The sequence below is a fragment of the Drosophila yakuba genome, chromosome X, assembly GCF_016746365.2.
Source record: "Drosophila yakuba strain Tai18E2 chromosome X, Prin_Dyak_Tai18E2_2.1, whole genome shotgun sequence".
Classification (NCBI taxonomy): Eukaryota; Metazoa; Arthropoda; class Insecta; order Diptera; family Drosophilidae; genus Drosophila; species Drosophila yakuba.
The window spans coordinates 8,557,939-8,582,529 of NC_052526.2; the positions used below are offsets into that span (position 1 = coordinate 8,557,939).

A 24,591-nucleotide genomic window follows, 5' to 3' on the forward strand; every position below is an offset into this window, starting at 1 on the left:
GCAAGGGCGGCATGTTTCAGCGTTGCCACTCTTTGGTAGAGGTTTTTATACAAAAAAAAATTGGCTTGGAAAATAAACATTAAATTTTTGATTCGTTTAAAAAGATTAGTTGTTCTCTTTAAAAAGCAGCCAATACATTTAAACAATTAAAATATCATCACTTCACAAGACATAATACAACAAAGTCACCTTTTGAAAAACCTTTTATTTCATTTAATTTGTTGAAAGTGGCTAGAAAACATGCGCACATACATATTTTAACCTTGATAGACTAGACGCTATTCGCTTGGCAAAATGTTGTTTTATTTTATGATTACAGTTATTTACAAGCCATTGAAAAAGCTTTAGTTATGCTACAATGCAGCCAGAGTGGCATCTCTGTCGTTCAGCAATTTCAGCGGAATGGCAACCCCGCACATCAGCTGTGCCCAAGAACGCCAACGCGAATGAATCGTTTTTGCGGCAACGAGGAGGATTCGCGAAAAAGCCAAGGAGCAGCACACTAACCAGCACTTGGCCAGCAAAACAGGATGTCCGATGACGACGAGTCTGGGGTCCACCGGCTGGAGGGCACCGCCGGCCAGGAGACGCGTGGCGGCCTGGTCATCCGAAAGCCCAAGGATGCCGGCGAAAAGCAGAGCGCCGGCGGAGGAGGTGGATTCAAGGTGCCGCAGGGATCGCTGCTGGGCCTGGACAAGCTGGCGGCCAAGCGGCGTGCCGAGAAGGAGCGATCGGAGCGACTGATTTCCTTCCAGGACAGCGAATTCGATGACACTGGCGGTGGGAGCTCCACGCCGCAGTCAAACGCCTCCGCCGGCTCAAGTGAGTTCGCCTTCAAGAAACCGGACACCAAGAGCTTCGAGAAGCTGCGCGGCCAGCTGCGAGAGCACAAGGACGAGACGCCCTCGCACACCGGCGGCGTTTCCGAGAAGGCACGCGAACGTCTGCGCGAGCACATCCAGCGGGACAGAAAACGCGGCCCAGTCAGCACCACATCGGAGGGCAGGGACCGGGATCGCGACTGGGATCGTGATCGACGCCGGGAACGAGACAGAGAGCGGGATCGTGACCGCGACAGGCGCCACCACAGAGACAGGGGACGGGAGCACGATCGGCACCGCAGCCGGGATCGGGATCGCGGACGTGATCGCTCCATGTCCGAGCGCAGTGTTCACACGCCGCGAGAGCCGGGCACGCCAGGCGGCAGTGGCGGCGGCGTATCCAATAGCTCATGGGACGACGAGGACGGCGAGTTTAGCCAGCGCAAGTCCGACTGGGACATGCCCACGCCCAGACGCCACGGCAGCCAGTCGCGTGAGTGGTCAGTGAGGAGCGGTGGCAGCCGGCGACATCACGGACGCCAAGATGACACTGCCCGGCCGACGCCAGCGCATCGCTACAATCAGTGGGCCCACGATCGCAAGCGAAGCGGCGCGACGCCCTGGGGCGAGGATCCGGAGTCGCTGGATCTGTGGGAGGAGGAGCAGCGTCGCCTCGACCGCGAGTGGTACAACATTGACGAGGGCTACGACGATGAGAACAATCCATTTGGCGGCGCCAACTCCGAGTACTTTCGCAAGCGCGAGGAGCAGCTGGAGCAAAAGCGAACAAAGAGAATCAGCGCTCAGCAGCGCCAGAATAACCGGGACAACGAGCTGTGGGAGCGTAACCGCATGCTCACCTCGGGCGTGGTCACATCGATCAGCGTTAACGACGATTTCGATGAGGAGGCGCTGGAACGTGTGCATCTCCTGGTGCATCACATAATACCGCCGTTCCTCGACGGCCGCATCGTGTTCACCAAGCAGCCGGAGCCGGTGGTGCCCGTCAAGGATCCCACCTCGGATATGGCGTTGCTGGCGCGAAAGGGCAGCGCCCTGGTGCGCAACTATCGGGAGCAAAAGGAGCGACGCAAGGCGCAGAAGAAGCACTGGGAGCTGAGCGGCACCAAGCTGGGCAACATCATGGGTGTACAGCGGCCGCAGGACGACGACGATGCGCGTTTCGACAAGGACAAGGACACGGCCGACTATCGCAAGGACCAGAAGTTCGCCGATCACATGCGCGACCAGGAGACGGGCGGCAAGAGCGACTTCTCGCGCAAAAAGACCATCTCGGAGCAGCGCCGCTTCCTGCCCGTGTTCGCCTCACGCCAAGAGCTGCTCAACGTTATTCGCGAGAACTCGGTGATCATCATCGTGGGCGAAACGGGCAGCGGCAAGACCACGCAGCTCACCCAGTACCTTCACGAGGATGGCTACAGCAAGCGCGGCATGATCGGTTGCACGCAGCCGCGTCGTGTGGCCGCCATGTCGGTGGCCAAGCGTGTCTCCGACGAGATGGACACCCAGCTGGGTAGGCTAACATTGAACGCACTCTCTGCTGCCCAAAACTAAATTCCTATTCCACTCTGTTTCCAGGCGAGGACGTGGGCTATGCCATCCGTTTCGAGGACTGCACGTCGGAGCGCACGGTCATCAAGTACATGACGGATGGTATCCTGCTCCGCGAGAGTCTGCGTGATCCGGAACTGGACAGCTACGCCGCCATCATCATGGACGAGGCCCACGAGCGATCTCTGTCCACGGACGTGCTCTTCGGATTGCTGCGCGAGGTGAGTTGCCGGCTGCTGGCCACCAAGTGCTCCATACCTTCACATAGCGTTCCTTGGGGTCTTGGATAGTAGCTCGATTATTAGCTCCATTTTGCTGCTCAACTAGACATTCGCTTATCGTAACTTAATAGGGAATAGAGAAGTTGATACTTTTATCTATTCGATAATGAATCGCTAGTAATGTCAAGGTGTGAAGTGAAGTGCCATTTAATGATTTCAAAACGATCAATTGAATAGCCCATTAAGTATTATTAAAAGAATATAGTATTCTTTATAGTATGCTGTGTAATTACCTTGATATCAACCGTTTCCTTAATAAGAAACACGATATTCGTTTTATTTTGTTGTATCCGTTGGTAAACATTTAATAATAATATCAATATAAAGCATTTTACAAACGTTTCATATTCAAATTTATATGTATATACGAACTACCATAAATACTTTATAAATTGCTTAGAAAAGACAAAACTTAAACAGAATAAGTAATAATGTATGTATATATATGTATATATAGCTTACAAACTAGCGATGATTTTCTTTTGTTTTTTTTCTTTCTTTCTTTTTTTTTTGTTTTTTGTTACTTTGTAAATCTTTTGTGTGTGTTTGCATCCTCTTTGATTTTGATTATTACGTATATGCAGAGTCCGTGGAGCGTCCATTTCAGTTCCTTATGTACAAAAATATTTATGGGGCCAATGCAGAGGCCATTTTTGCTTAGAAATTCTGTGTGCTTTCTGTCGTCGTCGTCGTCGTCGAAGTTGCTGTTTTGGGTTTTCCTACGCTAAATACATAACGAAACATTTCGAATGTTTTTGATTGTTTTACAATGCTAGATTGGTAAATTATTAAGCTGGCTACGCGGAGCGGTCGGTCGTTCGCTCGATATATATATATATATATATATTTAATGGGTATTACTTAATTACGCTTAAATAACAAAGAAAACAAAAAAGGTTGCCTTGCATAAGATGCTTTGCCATTTTCACAATGTATATAAATATATAATCACATGGAAAACAAAAAGTTAGGACGAAAAAAAAACAAACAAATATTTAATAAGTCTTTTCGAATTTCACAGTATATGTGTGTGTGTGTGTCTCTCTCTCTCGTTCTGTGCCATCATGTTGCAACAACAATGGTTGTTTTAGCAAATACAAAAGTATTTTCTATAAATTGTTAATTGCAGCTTCAGTTGCAACAGCTTATTATTATTCATCATATTCATATTTGTGGGCGGGGGTGTGACGTATATTGTGACGCATGATTCGCTGGCTTTGCTCTAAATTGCCATTATTATTATTATAGTTACTATAATTATTATAATACTGCCAAAAAAAAAAAAAAAGCCCTCGCCCTGATGTGAATTTTCCTTGCTATCTTTGCACTTTAATACGCGTATTTGCATTTTGGTTTTTTTCCACCGCCCTTGGCGCTCTTAAGCCATAAATTATCTTATCATCCGAATTTAACATTAATACTTGTACGCCGACTTCAATGTTCTGTGTTTGCGGATTTTGAAATGGAAACTCAAGGAGAAGGGGGTCCTACTTGGAGTGGGAATGGCATTTCTGCCGATTATTGAGCACCAACAGCATGCCCGCATTCATGCCCACGCTGCCCCATTTCACGCACTCCGACATCTGTAATGCAATATAGATTCGATTGTAAGACACGGGGTACAAACAGAAAATACGTACGTCTCTGCTGGCGATGAGGTGGCAGAAATATATGGCTAAATATATATATATATAAATGCCGCAAGAATAGGAGGTTTCAGTTGGTTAGGTGCCCCAATGGCAGACATGGCCCACTTCCCCGATCTTCGCCACATTTTGCCCATCTCGCATTTCACTCGCATTTCACAGATAATCCAGTACAATTTACCCAGACATTGAGCCCACCAACATGCTGGCAAACTCAACGTTCCTGGGCCCTTGAAGCCGGAAAATCTAACTGAAATTGGGTTGAGAGGGAGAAAATCAAGAAGAGCATCTATCTTGACGAAATGGTAAATCGAAAAAGCAGGCTCACGACTTTTGGTGGCACACATATTAATTAACACATCATCAACATTAAATGGGCAGTTTGCAGTCTTAAACAAAAAATATACATGTCTAGCATCTAGAAACTAGAATCAATCTAGTAATAAAGCCTTCAGTTCGGTAGAAAGATGATCGATTGAGTTTTACGCAAAATGTGAATAAAGTGGTTGGATGCATTTTTCAGCTTGGGGAAAATTCTCAGGGTTTTCTTTTGGCGAATTTTGTATGAGCAAAGCAAGCATGAATCGGTAGTCGGATTGATAATGGTTGTGTATATAGATGTATATAGATCGGGGCCCTAGAAAAGTAAATGGTTCTTTTTTCCGGTTCCCTCAGTTCGTTTTTTAGTTCACGTTGCGTACTTCGTTTTGAGTATAATGATTTGGTCGGTGTGTGTAGGTTTTTCTCATGTTTTTACATTGCTTTGGGGGAATTTTTAGTTCCGTTTTTTTTCTGTTTTTTTTTTTTTTTTGCTGCTGCAACTACAACAATCAATGCACAGTTTGGATGGCGGGGTGGGGTAGGTAGATGGTGCAGTAGCAGGAGTAGCAGGAGCAGGAAAAGGATGGGTTTCTGTGTCGGCGCTTCAATCGCTTCTATTTCTCATTCTTCTCTATTTTTTCCTGGGCCAGATGATATATTATCGCCGGCTGACTCCTCGGCTGACTTATCAATTGATCAGGTGCAGCAGCACGTGATTGGCACTCGTCGTTACCTGTCGCTTCCGCAGATCCTGCTGACGACTTCCGTAGCGGCACCAGTAAACGAAATGCTTATTGTTGTTCCACAAACTCTGCTTGGCTTTGCGCGCCACCGACACCTGCAAGTAAATGAAATTGGTTTAGTCACTTTACAAGCTCATAACTCCACACTTGAGATGCATAAGAATATAGATTACTTTGGCTTAATGATCTGCATATATTGCCAAATTGAAAGCATACTTCATGCAACAATCCCACACCCATAATAAGCTCACCTGATTGCGAATGTCCTTCTCGTTGTGTGGCACCTTCTCCTTGTCGGCAAAGTTATTGATGCGCAGCTCCCATCCGTGACTCCAGATATCCGCCAGCTGCATCTTGATGAGCTTGTATGTGCCATTCTCACGTATTTTCACAGAAAATATCTCAATGGTCTCCGGCTTGGGTTTATTGTCTGCAATCGATTTGGAAAACATTGGAAATACAATTAGACGTGTGCATGCAAATCCATTAACATCAATTCAGGCAATTTACCAAAACAGGTGCACAGCATATAAATGCATTCCAATATACACATATGTAAATGTATGTGCGCACACATTTGTGTATGCCGGAATGCAAAACAAATCAGTTAATAATAATATTCAATTGGTTTCGATACTCAATCGGCGAACGAAAGATCTTGCACAGAACAAATATAAAAACTGCGAGTTACTAGGTGATAAAAGGTAAACAACACACCTCTATAAGTAAGCGATATAATAGATCCCATTTTAAAGTGTATTGTTTTAGACTTCTTCCTTCTTGAAAGTCGGTTAGTTTGGAAACTCCTCTTTGGGAGTTCCAGGTGACATAATCACTGGCAACCAGGATGATCATGGGTCTCTGGCTCTGCCGCTCGAATTGCTGATTGCACAATTCGTTATAGCATTTGTGAATTAAGTGCCATGCAATAATTAGCACTCCTTTGGATTTTACACTCGGCCGCCTCTGCTTCTTCCCGCTCTAATGGTATTTTTCGACTTGATTATAATACACATTATTGTTGACGTTCGTTTGCTGCCATGTTCAACCAATTTGCAGGCCTTTTAAATTGTTTAGAGCACTTTGTGGGTGGCTGACTCGATGATTGGCTCACCGAATGAATGAGTTGTTTGCTTTGTGGCCCGCTTGTGGCAGTAATTTTGAAAGCGAACTCTATAGTTTCCCATTATCTTACTAATTACATTCCATTAGGAACGTACATTTGCCTTCTTTTTATTCAAACGTTCCATATGTAAATGCATTTTCAACGAAAATCCAATTAGTGCATAATTAAAACTAAGTGCATATTTTAATATGCAAATTACTGAAGCCAATTAGAGTTGGCCATTTACTTTCATGAGCTTCATTAGTTTTGACCCAGAACACACGCAAACAAAGATGATTAAATGAATCGCGGGAATATTAGCCCAAATTTCATTTCGATAATTTTTCGATCATTTCGATAGGTTTTATATCAAATTTCTCTCTGTTGGATCTAAGTAAACCTGAGTCACCACTTTCTTTTCAAAGAGCCGCTCAATATATTGATGTGTTTACCGTCTATTTGCTTATCTGTAACGCTTTCTAATGCTAGATAATCAATCAAACTTGATACTGCACGTCAGATTTCAGAATAGAAAATAAGGTGGCGAGTTGTTGTTGTTGTTGTTCGTGTCATGGGTTCGTTCCATTGTAAATATCGTTGATAAGCACGCATGCGCAAGGCCCGATTTTCACTTCTTTGGCTATTTGAAAATATATATAATACCTACATACATATGTACATATGTATGTATATGTATATGTACATATAGTAATCGGGTAATTTGCCATTGGACAACGATTGGTGGCTGCCCCAAGTGGCAGGGAGAGCGATTAGCGGCAGAATGTGCAGCGTTTTATTGATTGTGCTGCGCTGAGCCCTTTGGCCGGCCAGAAAAACAGCTTTCATTATCGCAAACATTTACATATTCACATACTGTGTACTTGCACTTCCTACATACGTATAAATAACGGTTAAGGTAATGGCTCTGAAGCACGGTCACGCATTATCTTCAAGGTGAATCAAAAGTGGGCCCCTTGGCAACTTGCTTTCGCGATATTCGGATTCTCAGAGGCCCATTGGGGCGAAATCAATTAATTGTGCTAATCCATCAATATCTTTTTCAAGCATAAATGTTGTGTTTGTGCGTTATTGAAAAATTATTCATATTAGATTAATAAATATTATTGCTTTCTTTAAAATAAATAAAATTAAAGTACTTCGTAAAATTTAAAATCATAATATTCATATATTTACGAGCATCACTATTTTTGCGGCCATTGCTGTGTTGCATATGCAAAGTGTGGTGTGTTTTTAGACCGGCACACGAGATGCAACAGTCGTGTGGGCGTGGTGAGTATGTGGTGCTCCGCAGCCGAAACTCACCATGTGCCACCCAACTCTCACGCACACACATACACTCACACACAGTGAAGACCCGGCTGCGCAACCATTATCTTTCACATCTTTTTAAGTTTTCTCTTCCTCTTAAGTTTTCCCATTCTCCTGCCGGATTAACCACTAATCATTGCTAGCTCGTTTTTACTGTAGCGTACTATACTCTACGCTTTTCAACTCTTTACGGTGCGGTTTGTTTATTATCTATTTTTTTCCCCTCTTCTCGTCTACATTTTTCACCTCTTTTGTTTTCAGCTTCGTTTTAGGGGTTTTTTGGGCTTGAAAGTTTGGAATGTTCTAGCAGCTGTCGGCGCAGCATTGTGAATGGTCGCTGCCGCAGTTGACTTCGACTGCGCTGCCAGCGTCGCGTTTGATAAGCTCTTTGGTGTTATTGTTGTTGTTCGCGCTGGATTCTCTTTGCGATTAGATAAAAGCACGGTACTTTGGCTTGAGTGCGTGTGTGTGTGTGTACGCTGTAGAGAGTGCGCATGTGTGTACTGTTTGTTTATTGAATGACATTCTACAATTCAGACATTCTCGACCAAAAAAAAAAACCATAGATTACTAGTTTTAATGGCTCTCTGACGTCCGAAGTTTTGTGATTAATCATCAGCCCAAAAAGTTGAGCAGGTAATTCTGCACTTTAATTGCAGTCGTCTGAAGAAGAGTAAGCCACAGTGGAGCCTCGACTGTAGCGTACAATCGCGTAATAATAAAAACAATAACAATTACAATTAAGCTTTTAGGGGATCAACATTGTGTTCTACAACTTGACACACGACGCTTAAGATATTAATGAGATAAAACACAAAGAGTTATTTAAATGGCCAGCAACACTTGCTGCATATAAAAGTGCATGTGATCAAGAACCACGGATTTGTTGCACGTAATAATGAAATATGAATAAAGTGTTGGGGATCGTACAATTATTTAGATAACAGATAAGCTTTTACGACGCCGATTTCGTCAAAAGACGTAAGAGTGAGCAGCGGGTCCACCCCCTTTTCTCTTATCTCAATTATAAAACCCTTTAAACTTGCCCTTACCTCAACCCAAAACTATTTGGAAATTCCCCTAATCAGTCTTCCAACTTGGAAAATATAGAAGTTACTATATCACTTTGCTTTGTGCACCGCAAAAAACTATGATGACCTTAATTGGAATCTCTGATAAAAATGTTCAAGTGCGAAACCTGGGAATTTAATTTAAATTTAAATTATCGAAAAGATATGAACCAAACGAAAATGGACCAAAATAATTGTACATGCTCTATTCGAATCTATTTATATCCATACTATTTATCAGTGTTATAACTCAGGAAACAAATATAAATATAGATTTTGTTCGCATTCTCGTAACGTTTGCACTTGAAATGAAGCGACATTGCACACATTTTCTCCGAGTGTCTACTATCTCGGATGCACTTACCTTTGGCCACCTTGCAGAGCACGATTCCATACCAGGAGGCGACTGGCGTCTCGTTCTCGTCCTGCGTCTCTAGGAAACTGCTCCCGTTGCGCGGTATGACCAGCCGCTGGGATTGGTTTTGAATCTGACTGTGGCTGTGACTGAGGTTGTGAATGTGACTGTGGCTGTGTGGCGGCGATGGGTGGTTGGTCAGTGGGCAGTCGAGCTCCTCGAGAGCATCCACGTCGAGGTCGTTGTCACCGGTGGCGGCTGCTGCGGCCGCTGCTGCTGCATTTGCTGCGGCCGCCTCGGCAGCGGCGCTGCTGCGGATCTCGACCACAAATCCGCACTCGACGACGGCGCAAAAGATGCGCTGCTCCTCGGGCTTGAACCACTTGGATTCGCGCAGCTTTTGCACCGCCACACTGCTGCCGAATGTGATGCCCACGGTGCCGCCACCAACCCCGTTCTTTTGGGCGCTGGGCGGCAGTAGGCGGTGGGCGGTGCCGGTTGTGGGATTCTGATGCTGCTGCAGTGGCGGTGGCCAATTGGAGGTGGGCGAGCTGGGCGCCGATTGGGAGTAGCCGCCGTTGCCGCCGGCAGGTGGAGCCACCGGCTGGTTGTTGTGACCCTGCAGTGGCCACCATTTCAGCGAGCTGACAAAGCTGTTCGAACGGTTCATTGTGGGCGTTGTTGGGCCTGTGGCGCCCAACTTTCACTCGAAAAAAAATAAATGAAATTCGAATTGCACTTTTCCGCGCGTTTTCCGAAATAACTTTTTTTATATCGCTGTCTGCGTTGGTTTTTATGTAAATTTCTTGTGTTTTGTGCTCCTTTCAATTTGCTCTGTTTATTTACGCCTCGATTCGCTGCTGCTGGCTGCTTCTTTTGGTTTCTTATGTTTTCTGTTTCAGTTTCTTTTTCAGTTTGCCACACTGCACACGAAGTTCGAGTTGTTTCGGTTTCGGTTTGGGTTTTTGGTTTCTGTTTCTGGCTTTTCGTGTTTTTTCGCTACTGCTCTTCAGGTATTCCGCCTTGTCCGCTCGTCGGTTTGCTTTTTACAAATACAAATGTTTTCGGGCACGTCGCTTTATATGCCTCTGCCCGAGCTCTGCCCAAGCTCTGCCGTCTTTGCTCTCATCTCTCTCCATCGCCGCTCTTCGCTCTGCTCACGCACTGTTAACCGAGCATTAACAGTGCGAGAGAGCGTCAGCTTACAATGTTGCATTTCTTTACAGTACATTGGGCGAAATGCAGCAGTACATGCAATGACTTTACGATGCAAATAAAAACTTAGCTTTGGCTTTCATAGCATAAAAGATGGTTTAAAAATTAAGCGTATGCGAAAGTACAAGCACAACCAGTTTGCCGCTCGAGCGCTAAAGACTAGCTATATGCTAATTTATTAATCATAAAGTAAATTATTTGTGTACTAGCTACAAGCAATGTCCATAACTATTATATTACTATTACTTATTAGTGTGCAAACTAATAACCTGCGAATATTTAGAAAACCTGTTGTTTCCTTTATGATATTTACATATAGTCGCAAAAGTTGAAACTACAACTTTTTTTCCTTGCGCGCAAAACTGCAATCCTAGTCCACTGTTCATATAACAGTCCATTGAAATGGCACAAAACATGAAATTCGTGTTTACATGGGCACAATAGTGTCTTCATTTTTCACAAATTGTAAATAAAACAAGAAGAGATCAATTTGGCGCTACTCAAATGGTAATGTTGCCCAAATAGCTTTAGAAAATAACAATTTAATCATGTTCTCCGAATTAAGCTGTTAATTGCAGTTTAGAAAAATTCAAACCGCAACTACTAAGATAGTTATTGAATTCGGACACCCAAGGTACTGGTTCTAAAGATAAATAAACGGAGAGCTATATTATTTATAATCGAAGCCGGTTTATTTCAGAGAGGAATCTCATTCTCAATCTCGTTGCGGTTCTCTCTCTCCGCCCGCCGAACTGTGAACTGTGGTGAGTATGGCATTCCGCTATGATGTTTCGCCATTCTCTTCCCCCGCACACCACGCGCCAAACAAACTAATAATTATCTATTCTGCGGCTAGTATTATGCCAATAATTCGATCCTTGTGAGGCTCGTGCGGCGATATGCTTTCAGGAACTGGAACCGACATTATGGCCCCCAATTATGAGCCCTACTAACTGGGCTTTCGTTCGTTCCAATTCTAGGCAATACGTCACAGGCCAGGTAAATTGATTGATGCGAATGGAGGTTTATTGCTTAATGGTTTGTTTTCGATTCTGTGCGATCCCAAAGTGAGACATGTGATCGAGCACGGGCAACACTCGATAGTGAGGAACAAATGGCATTAACCAAACAAAACCGCTCATCTCTTATTCATAACTTGTATGTGCTTTTGCCCCACTGTTTCCTTTAAACTCCACTTATCGGTTGTAAATAGAAATATTCATATATTACCTAGGCTTGAACTGAAAATGTATATAAAAAAAATCACTAAATAAAATATATAATTTTCTTCCTGCTTCCGCAATTTGTCTCTTCCCAAATACTAGAATAAATCCAAAGACATTCGGAAAACTTGGTGGCAAATTCGAATGTGCAATAAATTGATTGCCTTTCGGAAATTGCAGGGGAAGCTGAAAAATGAATGCGACCTACGTAAATGATTGATACAAAAAAATTGCAAGTTTCGGTGGAGCACCTAAAAATAAAATAGCTCGCTTTGAAAATGGGAGCACGAATGATATTTGTATTTTTAGCAGCGCTAGAATATTTCGCTTGTGCAAATATTTGCCAGTGACGTACTGATACTGCCTGGGTCGTATTAAATTGCCTCGAATAATGTCCAATTTAAAATTGGAATTCTATTCTATGAAAATGAGTATTTCTATTATACTGGTTGAATTGTCAATGGAACACCCAATGAGAGAGAAATGCACCTTTACAATTGCAATTGGAGAAATGTAACTGATTTCTCAATTAACTCGAGCAACACACCTACATACATACGTACATACATATGTATGTAATTAGCATTAAGTTTCTGCTGTAATTAAACACTGAAGGAGTCAACAAATCACGCACATCAGTTAACGAGCTTTTTCCCATTTAAATTCCCCTTCTTGTTGTCTTCCAATTGAAGTGCATCAGCACAGCCTAATAATCATATAATTAGATGGCCAAAGACCTTGTCTTCATACCAACTAACTTGGCCCTTAGGTAATTCAACTACTGCAGAGAAGAGAAAATGTGTGGTTACTTGTGGAGTAAGTTTTGGAGACTTTTTGGTTTGTAGACTTAACATAGATCATTAGTTTCTAACGGTGTACGACAACCATTTTTAATACTACAAAACACTTCATCCAATGGATCGATAGAGGACGGGGAAAATTGTGTGTGGGGGGAGGGGGGGTTAGACACGACGAGGTGGAAACTTTTCGTAGTGACGTAGTCCTCAAGTTTGATTTCTCGAGAGTGCGTGTGTGTTTTATTGTTTGTTTTTTCTCTCCTCCTCTTCTCATCTTTTTTTGTCAGTGGCCTTTTCTCTCCGCAGTGTGTGTGCGTTGTCACGTACAACCGAATCGGTTCCATTCGTCTGTGGGTGCTTCAAAGGGGGGGTAACAGGGACAGGGGGGCACTCTAATTTGACCCATTGCCGGTGCTGCCAAAAGCTTTAAACTGGGCCAAAACCGCCAGCTGAGGCAACAGAATCGGAAAATTCTGCGGGTCAGCTCTTTTTCGTATCTTTCGTATGGGGCAACCAGCTTGCTTTGCCATCTCATTCGTATGTTGCATGGTAAATATGGCAAGTAGTTGGTAATTTCATATATTAAAGGCATTTATAAAGCATTATAATCGAATTATTAAAATGTTTAACTCTCAGGTGCAATGTTTATCTGTCCAAGGATGTCGTGTCTACCTTTATTATTCGTTCCAAACAAACTGTTAAAGATTTAGTGATAGGGGTTCAACTTTGTGGCCGCTAAAAATAGGAAAGAAAACTTTTCTATCTTTATCTTTGAAATGTTTGCCAAAGAACTTATCATTGGTGGTTGTTTATTAGAGATTGCAGATCATTAAAGTGGAAGTTAGAGCTCATATACTTTATGGACTTAAAACTTGCATGTACACAAATGCATTGAAATACACAAAATACAAATCTGGTTAATAATAATTCATTCATTTTATTTCCAATTCTATAACCAATTTTAGTTTCGTTTTCTTTGGTCGAAGAGCATTGTAAGTTCGGCTTTGGAAAAAAGTTTATTTATTTTTCGTGTCTCGTTTTCGTTTCAAGTTTTTCATCTACTCTTTTTACAGTCGGTGTCTCGCTGCCGTCAGCTAAAAATAGAATTTGCAACTCGCTGTATTTGTTGTTGCCCGTTCGCTGTTGTTGTTGTTGTTGTTGATTTTTCTCCATATCTATTTATAGTTTTAACCTTGGCAGTCGGCGGAAAACGTCGTGGAGAATCGCCAAGTGGAGAGTAGAGAAGAGTGGCTTGAGGAGGAAAGGGGAATGGTGGCACAACATTGTTATTGTCTATTGACGGGACGTTTTGAGCGTCTAATTAGCGAAGCCGGTCCAGGAACCCCCCCTTGCCCCACTAACGCAGCATAATTACAGCTGCGGGCATAAAAATAGGACTAGATGGAACAAAAAATCAAATTCACAAAAGTTAAAAACATTTTAATTATTAACTGTACAGCTTGATCCTTATAGTCTTGATTTTGAAAAACATTTTATTATTCAAAGACTTCTGAAAAACTGACCGCCTTAAATGAGCTAAATGTAAATAACATCTTAAATGTTGATTATTTGTTGAGCGCTTCCATTTTGACCGCTGCTGTACTCCTCCCCATTCAACCACCTGCAGTTTCTCTAATTGCAGTGCAATTTGCTTTTATTTATGAACATATGTACCTTGCAGACCCGTTTCTCTTACTCTTGTTGCGCAATCAAATTAAAAGCGCATTTGTGTGTAGGTCAGTGCCTCACAAAAGATGCTATTTTTCCAAAATAAAAAAAAAAACAGAAATTTAAGGGAAATAATTTAATTTCGTGCACTATTAGTTTGCAAAATTTGTAGTAATATTTAAGCACTGCCACGTATTATTTATTAAACTGAATCTTGGGGTTTATGTACTAATTTCGAGGGAGATTTAAAAGGAATGCACTTATATCACGAAAATTAGGCCTTTTTCTTTTCCGCGCCACGAAAAACCACTACATACATACATATGCATTTTAAAGTGTATTAATGCGACGTCACGTTTTCCTGTGTGTCATGTGCATATTTTTCCCGTCGCCTCGAATTTATTTTAAGAATTTTGTGTGGTTGTCTGGTTTTGAGATTTCGAGTACTTATTTTGAGTATTATGTACTTATTCAAAATACCTTCTGATAAGATAACACTCACTCATCGCAAGACTGAATCAGCGTTTTGTGTGGTGCAAAGAAGTCTATATATTTTGGAAAGAGCATTCTATGGTCTGCTCTCAGAAATTTTTTATTTTTGCCCTGGCAAGTGGTCGCAAAATGAGAGAACAAGAAATAGCCACCTGAGCTGCCCGAACCACCTGTATTTGTTTACCTTTTGTGGGTGCAAATGCACGGGTCTTCCGATTCACGTTGCATAAGTAATTTACAAAAAAAAAAAAAAAATTAAATGAATGAATATCGAATAAATAATACTGTCATCTGGGCTTAGTTGAGGCTTTGGGAACCCAATGACAAATGGAATCCACGTACGTGCGCCGATCTATCCATCTAAATAGGAATCCACTCGCTTATTCAGCCAAACTCACATACTATCTACATACTATTCACCTATCTAAATACACACACACTTATGTATGTATATAGGGTATGAATATGTATCTATCTATTTATTCATTTATTTGCATGTGGAGTATCTGTGGCAACGAAACCCGTTTCGTTTGGGGACTTAAAGGCTTCGTTTTGCGCATTTTACCGGCAAATGCCTTCGCAATCTGGTAATATCCAGACTTTGAGCTTCAGTGGGCCCTCCTCAGACATCCGTTTGACTCTTTTATACAATTTGCTACCCCTTATCTGCTACCCTTTTCATTGCCACACTAGTTGGATTTCTTTTGTTTTCAATATTGATATTGATATATTTTCGGTTAACAATGCAGAATAAAGATACATTCAAAATATGGATATTTCAGATACGGATATTTGAAATTATGATGTATAAGCATCAAAAACTTTAACCAAACATGCAGCTAAAGATTATTATAAAATGGTATATACTTATTATCTTAAAAAATGCTGAATTTTTTTGGTGTCTGTTCCTAATTTGAATGGTTAGGAATGCCGAACTGGGTTGACATTTTTGCAAGGTGTAGTTTTGTGGTGGGCGGAACTTTTTCCACGGGTGATTGGATGATTTACTGGCGTTTTCAGAGGGCGACCATTCAAAGTTCAAGCCTGCAACTTTCTGATAAAGCCAGCTGAAAGTGGAAAACAGCCCGGAGTGGCAAAAATGACCTGGAGGTGACACAATAGAACATAGAAGCGCCGGAGGACGGGGCGAACACTTTCAATTGAGTGTTGTTTGGTGTCCAGTTGTTCTGGTTGTTTGCTACACGACACGAACATCGGACATCGAACATTGAAGCACATGGGCATTCACAATGCCCCCAGGTCAAGGCTTTAAAGCTTATTTATTATACAAGAGTAACTGAATTTCGGTTAAACAATAGTTTGTAAAATGAAATTGCATATTGGGGCAAAATAAATCCGTTTAAGCCATGTATGCATGTGGGTATGCGTTAACATAAAAACCCTTTTGTTATAAGCGATATTAAATTAAATAAAGTAAACCATGCTGTTTTGATGCGTATATGTGTATGTACATAAATAACGTTAATATGCAAGGAATCTATGGCATTCTGCATAATTTCGACTGTAATCAGATTTTTGGATTTGGAACTTCAAAGTTAAAGCTCCCCCTCCTCCTCCACTAATCATAATTTGTCTGCTTTTTGTTCTCGTTTTCTTATGGCTATTTTCAGACATTTTATAGTCATGCAAACGAGACACGCGCACAAAATCGAAATAAAAAAAAGACAATAAAATACGGACAGACATGATGAAAATATGCAAAAAAAAAAGTGTCTGCCAATGTGCGTTTATTTGTTGTTTTCGGTTATTTTAACAGTCGCCGGTTAAACTGATCAGCTTCCTGCTGAAGAGCAGGGTGTGGGCTGGAGGGGTGAGGGGGAATCATATGGCGGAAGGACCTGCCAAACAGCTGTTCAAGTCTCAATACAATGACAAATAAACCAGCAACTACACTGACACAAATTTAAAACTATAAGAGACGCATTTTCATAACCGATAAGCATTTTTTTCTTTCTCAATTGATTGTAAACGCATTTTTATACAATTTAAATATGTCATAAAAAAATAAGTTTTAAACCATTTGTATAAGCTCAGTAGTGCATGTCTAATTTTGCGCAGTGTAGAGCCTGAGTTTGTTTCGCCGGTTGGCTATGGCTTTTGCTCTCTTCTTCTCTCGCAGACTCTCTCTCCCTGGTTATCTCCCAGTTTCTCTTTTTCCTCTCCCGCTGTTACTGGTTACAGTGTATTCACCTTCGCCATCTGCAAATGGAAGAAAAGTTTGTTGATTTCCTTTTTCAATTTCTGCTGTATTTTTCAGTTTCGCCCACAACAACCAACAACTTGTTTGCGGCACTCGGTGCCAAAAACAAAGAATGCAAATTCGGTTCGTGACTGTTTTGATATTTATGCAGTGAAATGTGTTGACTGTGTTCACGATTCGAATGGATCGTCGTCTGTCTGGCAGCTTTTGAGCATTTGTCTTTACTCGTTTGCATTTGTTTTTTTGCGTTTCTTTATTCGAATTTTTGCTTGTTTTGTTTACATCGTGCGCTTCGCTTCGGCTTATTTGTTTTGCTCGTAGTTTTTTGCCAAAAAGCCATAAATTGCTCTCTACTACGCCACACACACACAGACACACACGTGCGAATTGTTGTTGCCGCCACACCTCCAAAAGCCAGAAGCAAAAACAAAAACATCTTGAAAACTCACCACACTGCAATAATCGGTTCACTCTCTTACTCTCCCGCTGGTTTCGCTCTCTTCCTTCTTTCACTCCCACTTTTCCCATGGATTTTTTTTTCTTTCGTTTTTGCTCTGCTTAAAATCTGTCATTTCACATTGCACTTTAGCCGACTTTTCTAATTTCGATTTTTACAACTCGAACCGATTGCAGTTTATTCATTGTAGGGCTTCAAGGTGAAACCATAGAAGTTGAAAATATTGCTTCATATTTTGTACTATTTCCGCACTTAAATATATATGTTTTCCCGTACTTTAATAATATTGTGCATATATTTTTATGAAATGCTAAAAATAACAACTGCCTGCTGTATATGGACTTTGTACATCCATCCATCCACGTTTTTGAAGTCTCGCCGGGATCAGTGGAACCGCGGTTCATCAGACTCGCATAACTCACGCGCCACCCACCAACTCCCACCGCCCACCGCCCACACATCCATGCCACCCATCCCACCCAACAGCCCAATGTTCAAATTCGCAACCTCGAGCAAAACGCTTTTGCCTCAATGCAAACGCTCGGTAAATTGCATTTGCGGCATTTTTAATTACCAACATACAAACGCTCGTACATTCGCAATTTATATGGTATTTTTCTTTTATTTTTGTTGTATTTTTGTTTGAATTTTTGTTGTATTTTCGTTTGTCTTATATTGCCACGCATAAGGATATACATACATACATACGTATATACACGATTCCATTGGCGCCAGGAAAACGTTTGCCCGAATCTCGAATCTCGACAAGGTTGATGAGTCTGTTTTTGGGGGCTAGTGCCGGTTCCTCTTCTCCGATGCTCTTCTCCCCTCCATGGAGGCTAAATAGCAATCAATAGTAATAAGTAATAGTAAGAATCGATCAAAGTCTTGTCACCTAACATTTAATATTATTTTGTGGGCAAACAAAAAGAAGCCTTTTTTTTGAACAAACTTTTTATACCCATTTTTCTTACAAAACATTTAAAAAATTTTTAAGATTCTTTGAGAAGACTTTTCATTGCATTTTACCACCAACTTTCCCTAGTAAATGCAAGCAATTTCCTATAAACTTAGATATGTTGTTGTTTATGCTCACATGCTTGTTTACGATCGCTTGTTTTTGTAGATGCAAATGGATTGTTGTCATCGTGAAACTTTTTTGGCACAGTGCCTATAATAAATGCAATTATTTCATTTAAATTCGTGGCATTTTTGATTGGCAAAAGTGCATGCAATTTCCTACCCAATATCTCACACATGTGATAATATATATGTACACACATATACATACATACATATGTATATGTTTTCAATCCCCATATTGATGTGTTCTTTCCGTTGCTTTTGTTTTTATTGTTGGCGCTCTGTTTTCATGTTGATTAAATGACAATCGGGAATATTTAAGGGCATTATCTGCTCGAATTATAATTCGTTTCCTGCTTCTATAATAAGATCATATGCAAGTGACCCTATAGAGCCCTATATATAGTGCATATAGCATAAACATAGATCGGATTGTTGTGCACCTTTTGCATTCAAACAAAGGCAGTGCACTCGATTATTTGAATGGAAAGCCAAGAAACCGAACTTGAGTGGCTCTTATCGGGATCTAAAATTGTCCAACCCACACCAATATACATACATACATAGGTGGCGCTCTAGCTGATATTATTTTATGACTTCGATCGAATTAGTCGCAGTATCAGTTGGCCTACGAGCACAATAGCGAATAATAGCGTGCAGATATAGAATAAAGCTCGTGATCTTAGTCAGTAAGATTAGTCACAACTGATGGGATTCCAAACTTCCAAATGAAATAGTAAATTTGTCATCTACCATAAATATTGAAAGAAGCGGAAAGTTTCAGCGGTCTAACGTTGATTTGTATTATATTATTTGCACTCCTATCAGCTGGCCTAAATCGCATATTCACGCAAAAGAACTTATGTGCAATCTTTAGTCAGAGTCTAACTTACACTAGTCTAACTGGTACTTTTACAATATTTTAACCTGATTAGCGGGTGGGTTCGTAAAACACATGACCACAGAGACGCTAGTTTTATCAGCGACCTTGAGATTGTGATTGGGAAGTGAGATAAAAGCTGTTAAACTGTTAATCGCCGTCGTGTCGTCCGGAAAATAGGACTTTCAGATAGTGAAACGTGCAAAAATAGAACTGCAGTTAAATGGCATCGTAAACTCTTTAATTGCTCTGTACTTAAAGAGTATGGTCTCGGGATTTGAATCTTTAATAAACTAGTATGAAAAGTGCAGTTGCAGTTGAGCTTATGGTGTTTTATTCATTTCAATGCTATCTCTGATATATTCAAAGTAATGAGTTATATATCAGTGTTTCTATTTGATTTTATTTCCTTAAAGCGATTTCAACTTAGTGTGCATCCACTGTACTCATGGGATTTACGACTCCTTCAATGCGGTATTGCGCTTTCGATTATTTTATAGTGATTTATATCCATGCAATATCTATTGAGGAATTTCGCTTTTATTGCCAAATCAGCGATAAGCGCCCATGCATTTATGCACTCTACGGTATCGGTTATCGCACCGACTATCGTAATTACCGTTAACGCCCACCTGACGTCATCAGCGGAGATAACGACTCCGTTATCTCCTTTCCGCATCTCTCTTCCTTACGTATGTACATATGTGTGTTTGCATGCTTACCATATTTCAGTCAGCATCATACATACATACATACATATGTACATACATATATCGCCCACATGCGTACCACTTCCGATGTGCGTTCCACATGCAAGATAGATAAGCTGCATAATAAACCGCATTGCGAGTGGGTTGCAAATTGTGGACCTGTGGGTGGTTGGGTGGGTGGTGAATTGGGGTTGCTGGGATTGTATGCGAAAGTTCTTCTAATGCGCAGTTTGCTTGGCATCGGCTTGGAATTGGATTTTGGATTCGATTGTAATCGGCATTGGACAATGAATGAGGTCATGATGTGGTTGGGATTCTGTGTGGGCATTGTTTGAATGCTACTCGTTCGACATTTCATGCGCAATATTTTCAGAGTCCTTGTCCATTTTTGGATGATCTGATTTATCTCAACCCTTAAAGCCTATTTTTCTTTGATAGTCTTAGTTTAGTATCCTTCAGCAATGTGAAATTTTCAATAGGCACAACAATCAATTACTCAAATGATTGATGGGAAAACATCGCTGTAATAGAATGACATTCCGCTAAATGTGCTGCATAAAATCCCCTGAGCTCGAAATCAAAACTTTTTATCTTCGTTTCTTCGCCGGGTTTCTTGAAAATGCCTACGTGTGTGTTGGCACGTCCGCCTCAAACTCACCTCTGGAAACCCGCCCTCTCTGTTAAGCCCATCAAGCGTAACAACCCTCCATCAACAGACAAGAAAATTCACCACGAGCCGAGTGAAAACCGAAGCTTATGGAGCCGAACCGCCATCTCGTTGGCTCTCTCTTGCACTCGCGTTTCCTTTCGGCGTGGTGAGTACGCTTAGCTGTACTATATTCACCTCCAGTCAGGACATATCCGAGCGAAATTGCGAGAACAAGCCGCAGAATCTCGAGGATTTCGCACCCAGTACTTGTAAATGCAAGGGGGATATTGTATTTATATTAATACTATTTTTACTTTAAAAAAAAATTAATTGAAATATATTTTATTGACGTTTTATTGGGGTTTTGCTATCATTAGTTGTACAATATACTGTTGTTCGAATTTATTCCAAAAGAAAGACAATATTCATAGGGTATATCTCAGTCGAAAGGATTTAGTTTTATGGGGCGCCTAGTCGGAGAAACGCCTTGACCCACTGCAGGGTCAACGACTGCAGCGCAAAGCTGGACGAGATGTGGGTCACATTTGTGACCGTTAGCCGTGTTATGTGACCCCCACTGCACCAGCACGGAAATCCCATGGGCAGTTATATTTGACTTAGGATACGAATGGCAAACGGAAAAGGCGCAATGTACTAAAAATCTGTAACCGCTATCCTTTCAGATTGTGGCACGGCGACATGACCTCAAGCTGATCGTGACCTCCGCCACAATGGACTCGAGCAAGTTTGCCACCTTCTTCGGCAACGTGCCCACGTTCACCATTCCGGGACGCACCTTTCCCGTGGACGTGATGTTCAGCAAGAACACCTGCGAGGATTACGTGGAATCGGCGGTGAAGCAGGCACTGCAGGTTCACCTTACGCCCAATGAGGGCGACATGCTCATCTTTATGCCCGGTCAGGAGGACATTGAGGTGACGTGCGAGGTGCTGGAGGAGCGGCTGGCGGAGATCGATAATGCGCCGGCACTAAGTATCCTGCCCATCTATTCGCAACTGCCGTCCGATTTGCAGGCCAAGATCTTTCAGAAATCCGGCGACGGAGTACGCAAGTGTGTGGTGGCCACGAACATCGCGGAAACATCGCTCACCGTCGACGGCATTATCTACGTAATCGATTCCGGCTACTGCAAACTGAAGGTCTACAATCCGCGCATCGGCATGGACGCCCTGCAGATCTATCCCATCTCGCAGGCCAATGCCAATCAGCGAAGCGGTCGTGCCGGACGCACAGGACCCGGTCAGGCGTACCGCCTGTACACACAGCGCCAGTACAAGGACGAGCTATTGGCCCTCACCGTTCCCGAGATTCAGCGCACCAATCTGGCCAACACAGTGCTGCTGCTCAAGTCACTGGGCGTTGTCGATCTGCTGCAATTCCACTTCATGGATCCACCGCCCCAGGATAACATTCTGAACTCGTTGTACCAGCTGTGGATCCTGGGCGCACTGGATCACACTGGTGCGCTCACCACACTGGGTCGCCAGATGGCCGAGTTTCCGCTGGATCCGCCCCAGTGCCAGATGCTCATCGTCGCCTGTCGCATGGGCTGCAGTGCCGAGGTGCTGATCATTGTTTCCATGTTGTCCGTACCCTCGATCTTCTACCGCCCAAAGGGCCGCGAGGAGGAGGCGGATGGAGTGCGTGAGAAGTTCCAACGGCCCGAGTCCGATCACCTGACCTACCTCAATGTGTATCAGCAGTGGCGCCAAAACAAGTAAGTCCTAGAATTGCAGCAAATACCCGCCGCCAGAAATTTACAAACTCTTTGCCTTCCACCCACAGTTACAGTTCGTCTTGGTGCAACGATCACTTTATCCACATCAAGGCGATGCGAAAGGTGCGCGAGGTGCGGCAACAGCTAAAGGACATCATGACGCAGCAGAACCTGAGCGTAATAAGCTGCGGCATCGACTGGGACATTGTGAGGAAGTGCATCTGCTCGGCGTACTTCTACCAGGCGGCCCGGCTCAAGGGCATCGGAGAGTATGTGAATCTGCGTACGGGCATGCCCTGCCACCTCCATCCCACCTCTGCGCTATATGGCTTGGGCACAACGCCCGACTACGTCGTCTATCATGAGCTGATCATGACCGCCAAGGAATACATGCAGTGCGCCACCGCTGTCGACGGTTACTGGCTGGCGGAGTTGGGTCCCATGTTCTTCTCGGTGAAGGAGTCCGGTCGCAGCGGGCGCGAGAAGAAGAAACAGGCGGCCGAGCATCTCAAGGAGATGGAGGAGCAGATGCTAAAGGCGCAGCACGAGATGGAGGAGCGCAAGCAGCAGGCAGCCGAGCGGGAGGAGCAGCTGGCCGCCAAGCAGGAGATCGCCACACCGGGCAATGCCACGCCCCGACGCACGCCGGCCAGGATTGGCCTCTAAGCAGATACGGATACGGATATCTGTGTGAAGCGTGTGTTCAATCTATTCATTTAAGTTTAACACGTTTTTTTGCTACATCCTAATAAAGAATCATTGTAAACTGGAAACAAACGAAGGCCACAAAGCCTCCTAGTTGATAATGCGCGGCAGCGTTCTCCACAAAAACGCACTTGTTGTCCTCCAGTCGATGGGTCTCACTGCAGGAGCACTCGCCCCATTTGCACACCATGGGATGACCAGTGGATGCTGTGGCATTCTCCTGCTCCATGGACTGCATCCGGCATTCGCGATCATGACGACAGAGTGCGCCGTACGGCACGATGGGTACGCAAGTGATCTGCTCCAATTTGTTGGCCTCATCATGGTCGTCGTCCACATCCTTGGTCACCTTGTTGGCTACCCTTTTGGGGTAGTGGGTCGAACGACAGACGCACTGGTGATCCAGGCACTGTCCATCGGCTCCCAGGTTCACCTTGCACGGCGAACTGTGCTCGCACGTCTCGCCGTAAGCGGAGCCCTTGATGCACTTGGTCATGTTGTGGTTGTGCACAAAGTTCTTGGAGCAGCCGCACCGCTTCGTCTTGGTTAGGCAAATCGAGGCTCCACAGCTGCCACAGTCCTTGTCCTCCAGACAGCTTGATTCTGTGGTAGCACGGAGATGGAAATAAATGTAAATTGTTGCGATTACCATGCCATTTCTACCAGTGTACTCACGCAAAGCAGCCAGACATCGCCCATCTTGGAGCTCGAAATTGTTGAGGCAGAGGCACTGGTTGCCAATGCAGGAGCTAAACCGATCCGCCAGCCGGCACTGCTGCTGGAACTCACAGCTGCCGCCCAACTGGACCACCTGCGGCAGGCATCGCCTGCGGTCCTCACTGGGCACGTAGCCCTCGGAGCAGAGGCACTGCTCCCAACGCGTGTGGCACACGGCATTCGGCATGGGACATGGGCAGGTGCCCCCAATGATGTTGGTCAGCTTGAGCCGCTCCTCCAGCGGCGCACAGGGCACCTGCTCCCCGGAGCCACGTGCTGTGCAGATGCAGGCCATGTCCACACATCGACCCCGCTCGAATTGGGCGCACTGCGCGTCCGAGCTGCAGGACAACTCCAGCAGATCCTCCGTCCGACCAGTCGCTGGAAATCCGGCCAGCAGCAGCAGTAGGATCCACCTGTGCATCGGTTGCATGTTTTTAGCTTCACTTGGGCTGCTGCACTCCGGTTGACTGGAGAAAACCAGAACCGTTACCTGCGGACCGCTAAAAAGCTCAATTTTAAACTGTGCATTGATTAGTGCTGCCAATTTGTCCTTTTTTTGAAACTTTACATTAGGTATCAATTTGTTGTTCGTTACTTGACCAACTGCTAAATGAGATTTAAAAAGATTTGTTGCTCTTACATAGATTGAAATAATTTCAAAATTTTAAGTTATAATCATGTTTATTTTAAAGATTTTACTTCTTTGGTGAAAACCATTTTAAATGCCGATAAGAACCAAAACCATTTACCGCCAAAAGCTTAGTGTAGACCTATCGTTGGCAGCCAGCTG

General features: G+C 43.3%; 3 protein-coding genes and 1 long non-coding RNA gene across 6 annotated transcripts; 2 read left to right on the forward strand and 2 right to left on the reverse strand.

Moving 5' to 3' along the window:
- The first annotated feature begins 400 nt into the window (after positions 1–400).
- On the forward strand, positions 401–23,149 carry LOC6524703 (pre-mRNA-splicing factor ATP-dependent RNA helicase PRP16). The gene is made up of 4 exons (XM_002100511.4): positions 401–2,355; positions 2,421–2,614; positions 21,322–22,376; positions 22,445–23,149. Exons 1-4 carry the CDS (start codon positions 531–533, stop codon positions 23,040–23,042), a joined length of 3,672 nt encoding a protein of 1,223 aa, XP_002100547.2. The 5' UTR covers positions 401–530; the 3' UTR covers positions 23,043–23,149.
- Positions 3,002–10,290, reverse strand: LOC6524704. 2 transcript variants are annotated; one of them, XM_002100512.3, is made up of 4 exons: positions 9,253–10,290; positions 5,636–5,814; positions 5,375–5,479; positions 3,002–4,257 (listed from the first exon to the last, which is right to left on the reverse strand). In XM_002100512.3, the coding sequence occupies exons 1-4, from the start codon at positions 9,911–9,913 to the stop codon at positions 4,162–4,164; spliced, it is 1,041 nt and encodes a 346-aa protein (XP_002100548.1). In that variant the 5' UTR covers positions 9,914–10,290; the 3' UTR covers positions 3,002–4,161. The 2 variants fall into 2 exon arrangements, 1 of the variants encoding a protein (XP_002100548.1); XR_006245082.1 differs by having other exon boundaries at positions 3,572–4,257; positions 4,315–5,479; positions 9,253–10,289.
- Positions 10,407–12,614, forward strand: LOC120322427. 2 transcript variants are annotated; one of them, XR_005562232.2, is made up of 3 exons: positions 10,407–11,222; positions 11,315–11,457; positions 11,527–12,614. It is a non-coding gene; the product is annotated as an uncharacterized LOC120322427 (long non-coding RNA). The 2 variants fall into 2 exon arrangements; XR_005562231.2 differs by having other exon boundaries at positions 10,407–11,092; positions 11,159–11,222; positions 11,315–12,613.
- On the reverse strand, positions 23,062–24,288 carry LOC6524705 (tenascin). Its single transcript, XM_002100513.4, has 2 exons — positions 23,757–24,288; positions 23,062–23,684 (listed from the first exon to the last, which is right to left on the reverse strand). Exons 1-2 carry the CDS (start codon positions 24,229–24,231, stop codon positions 23,122–23,124), a joined length of 1,038 nt encoding a protein of 345 aa, XP_002100549.1. The 5' UTR covers positions 24,232–24,288; the 3' UTR covers positions 23,062–23,121.
- Between the last annotated feature and the right edge of the window lie 303 nt (positions 24,289–24,591).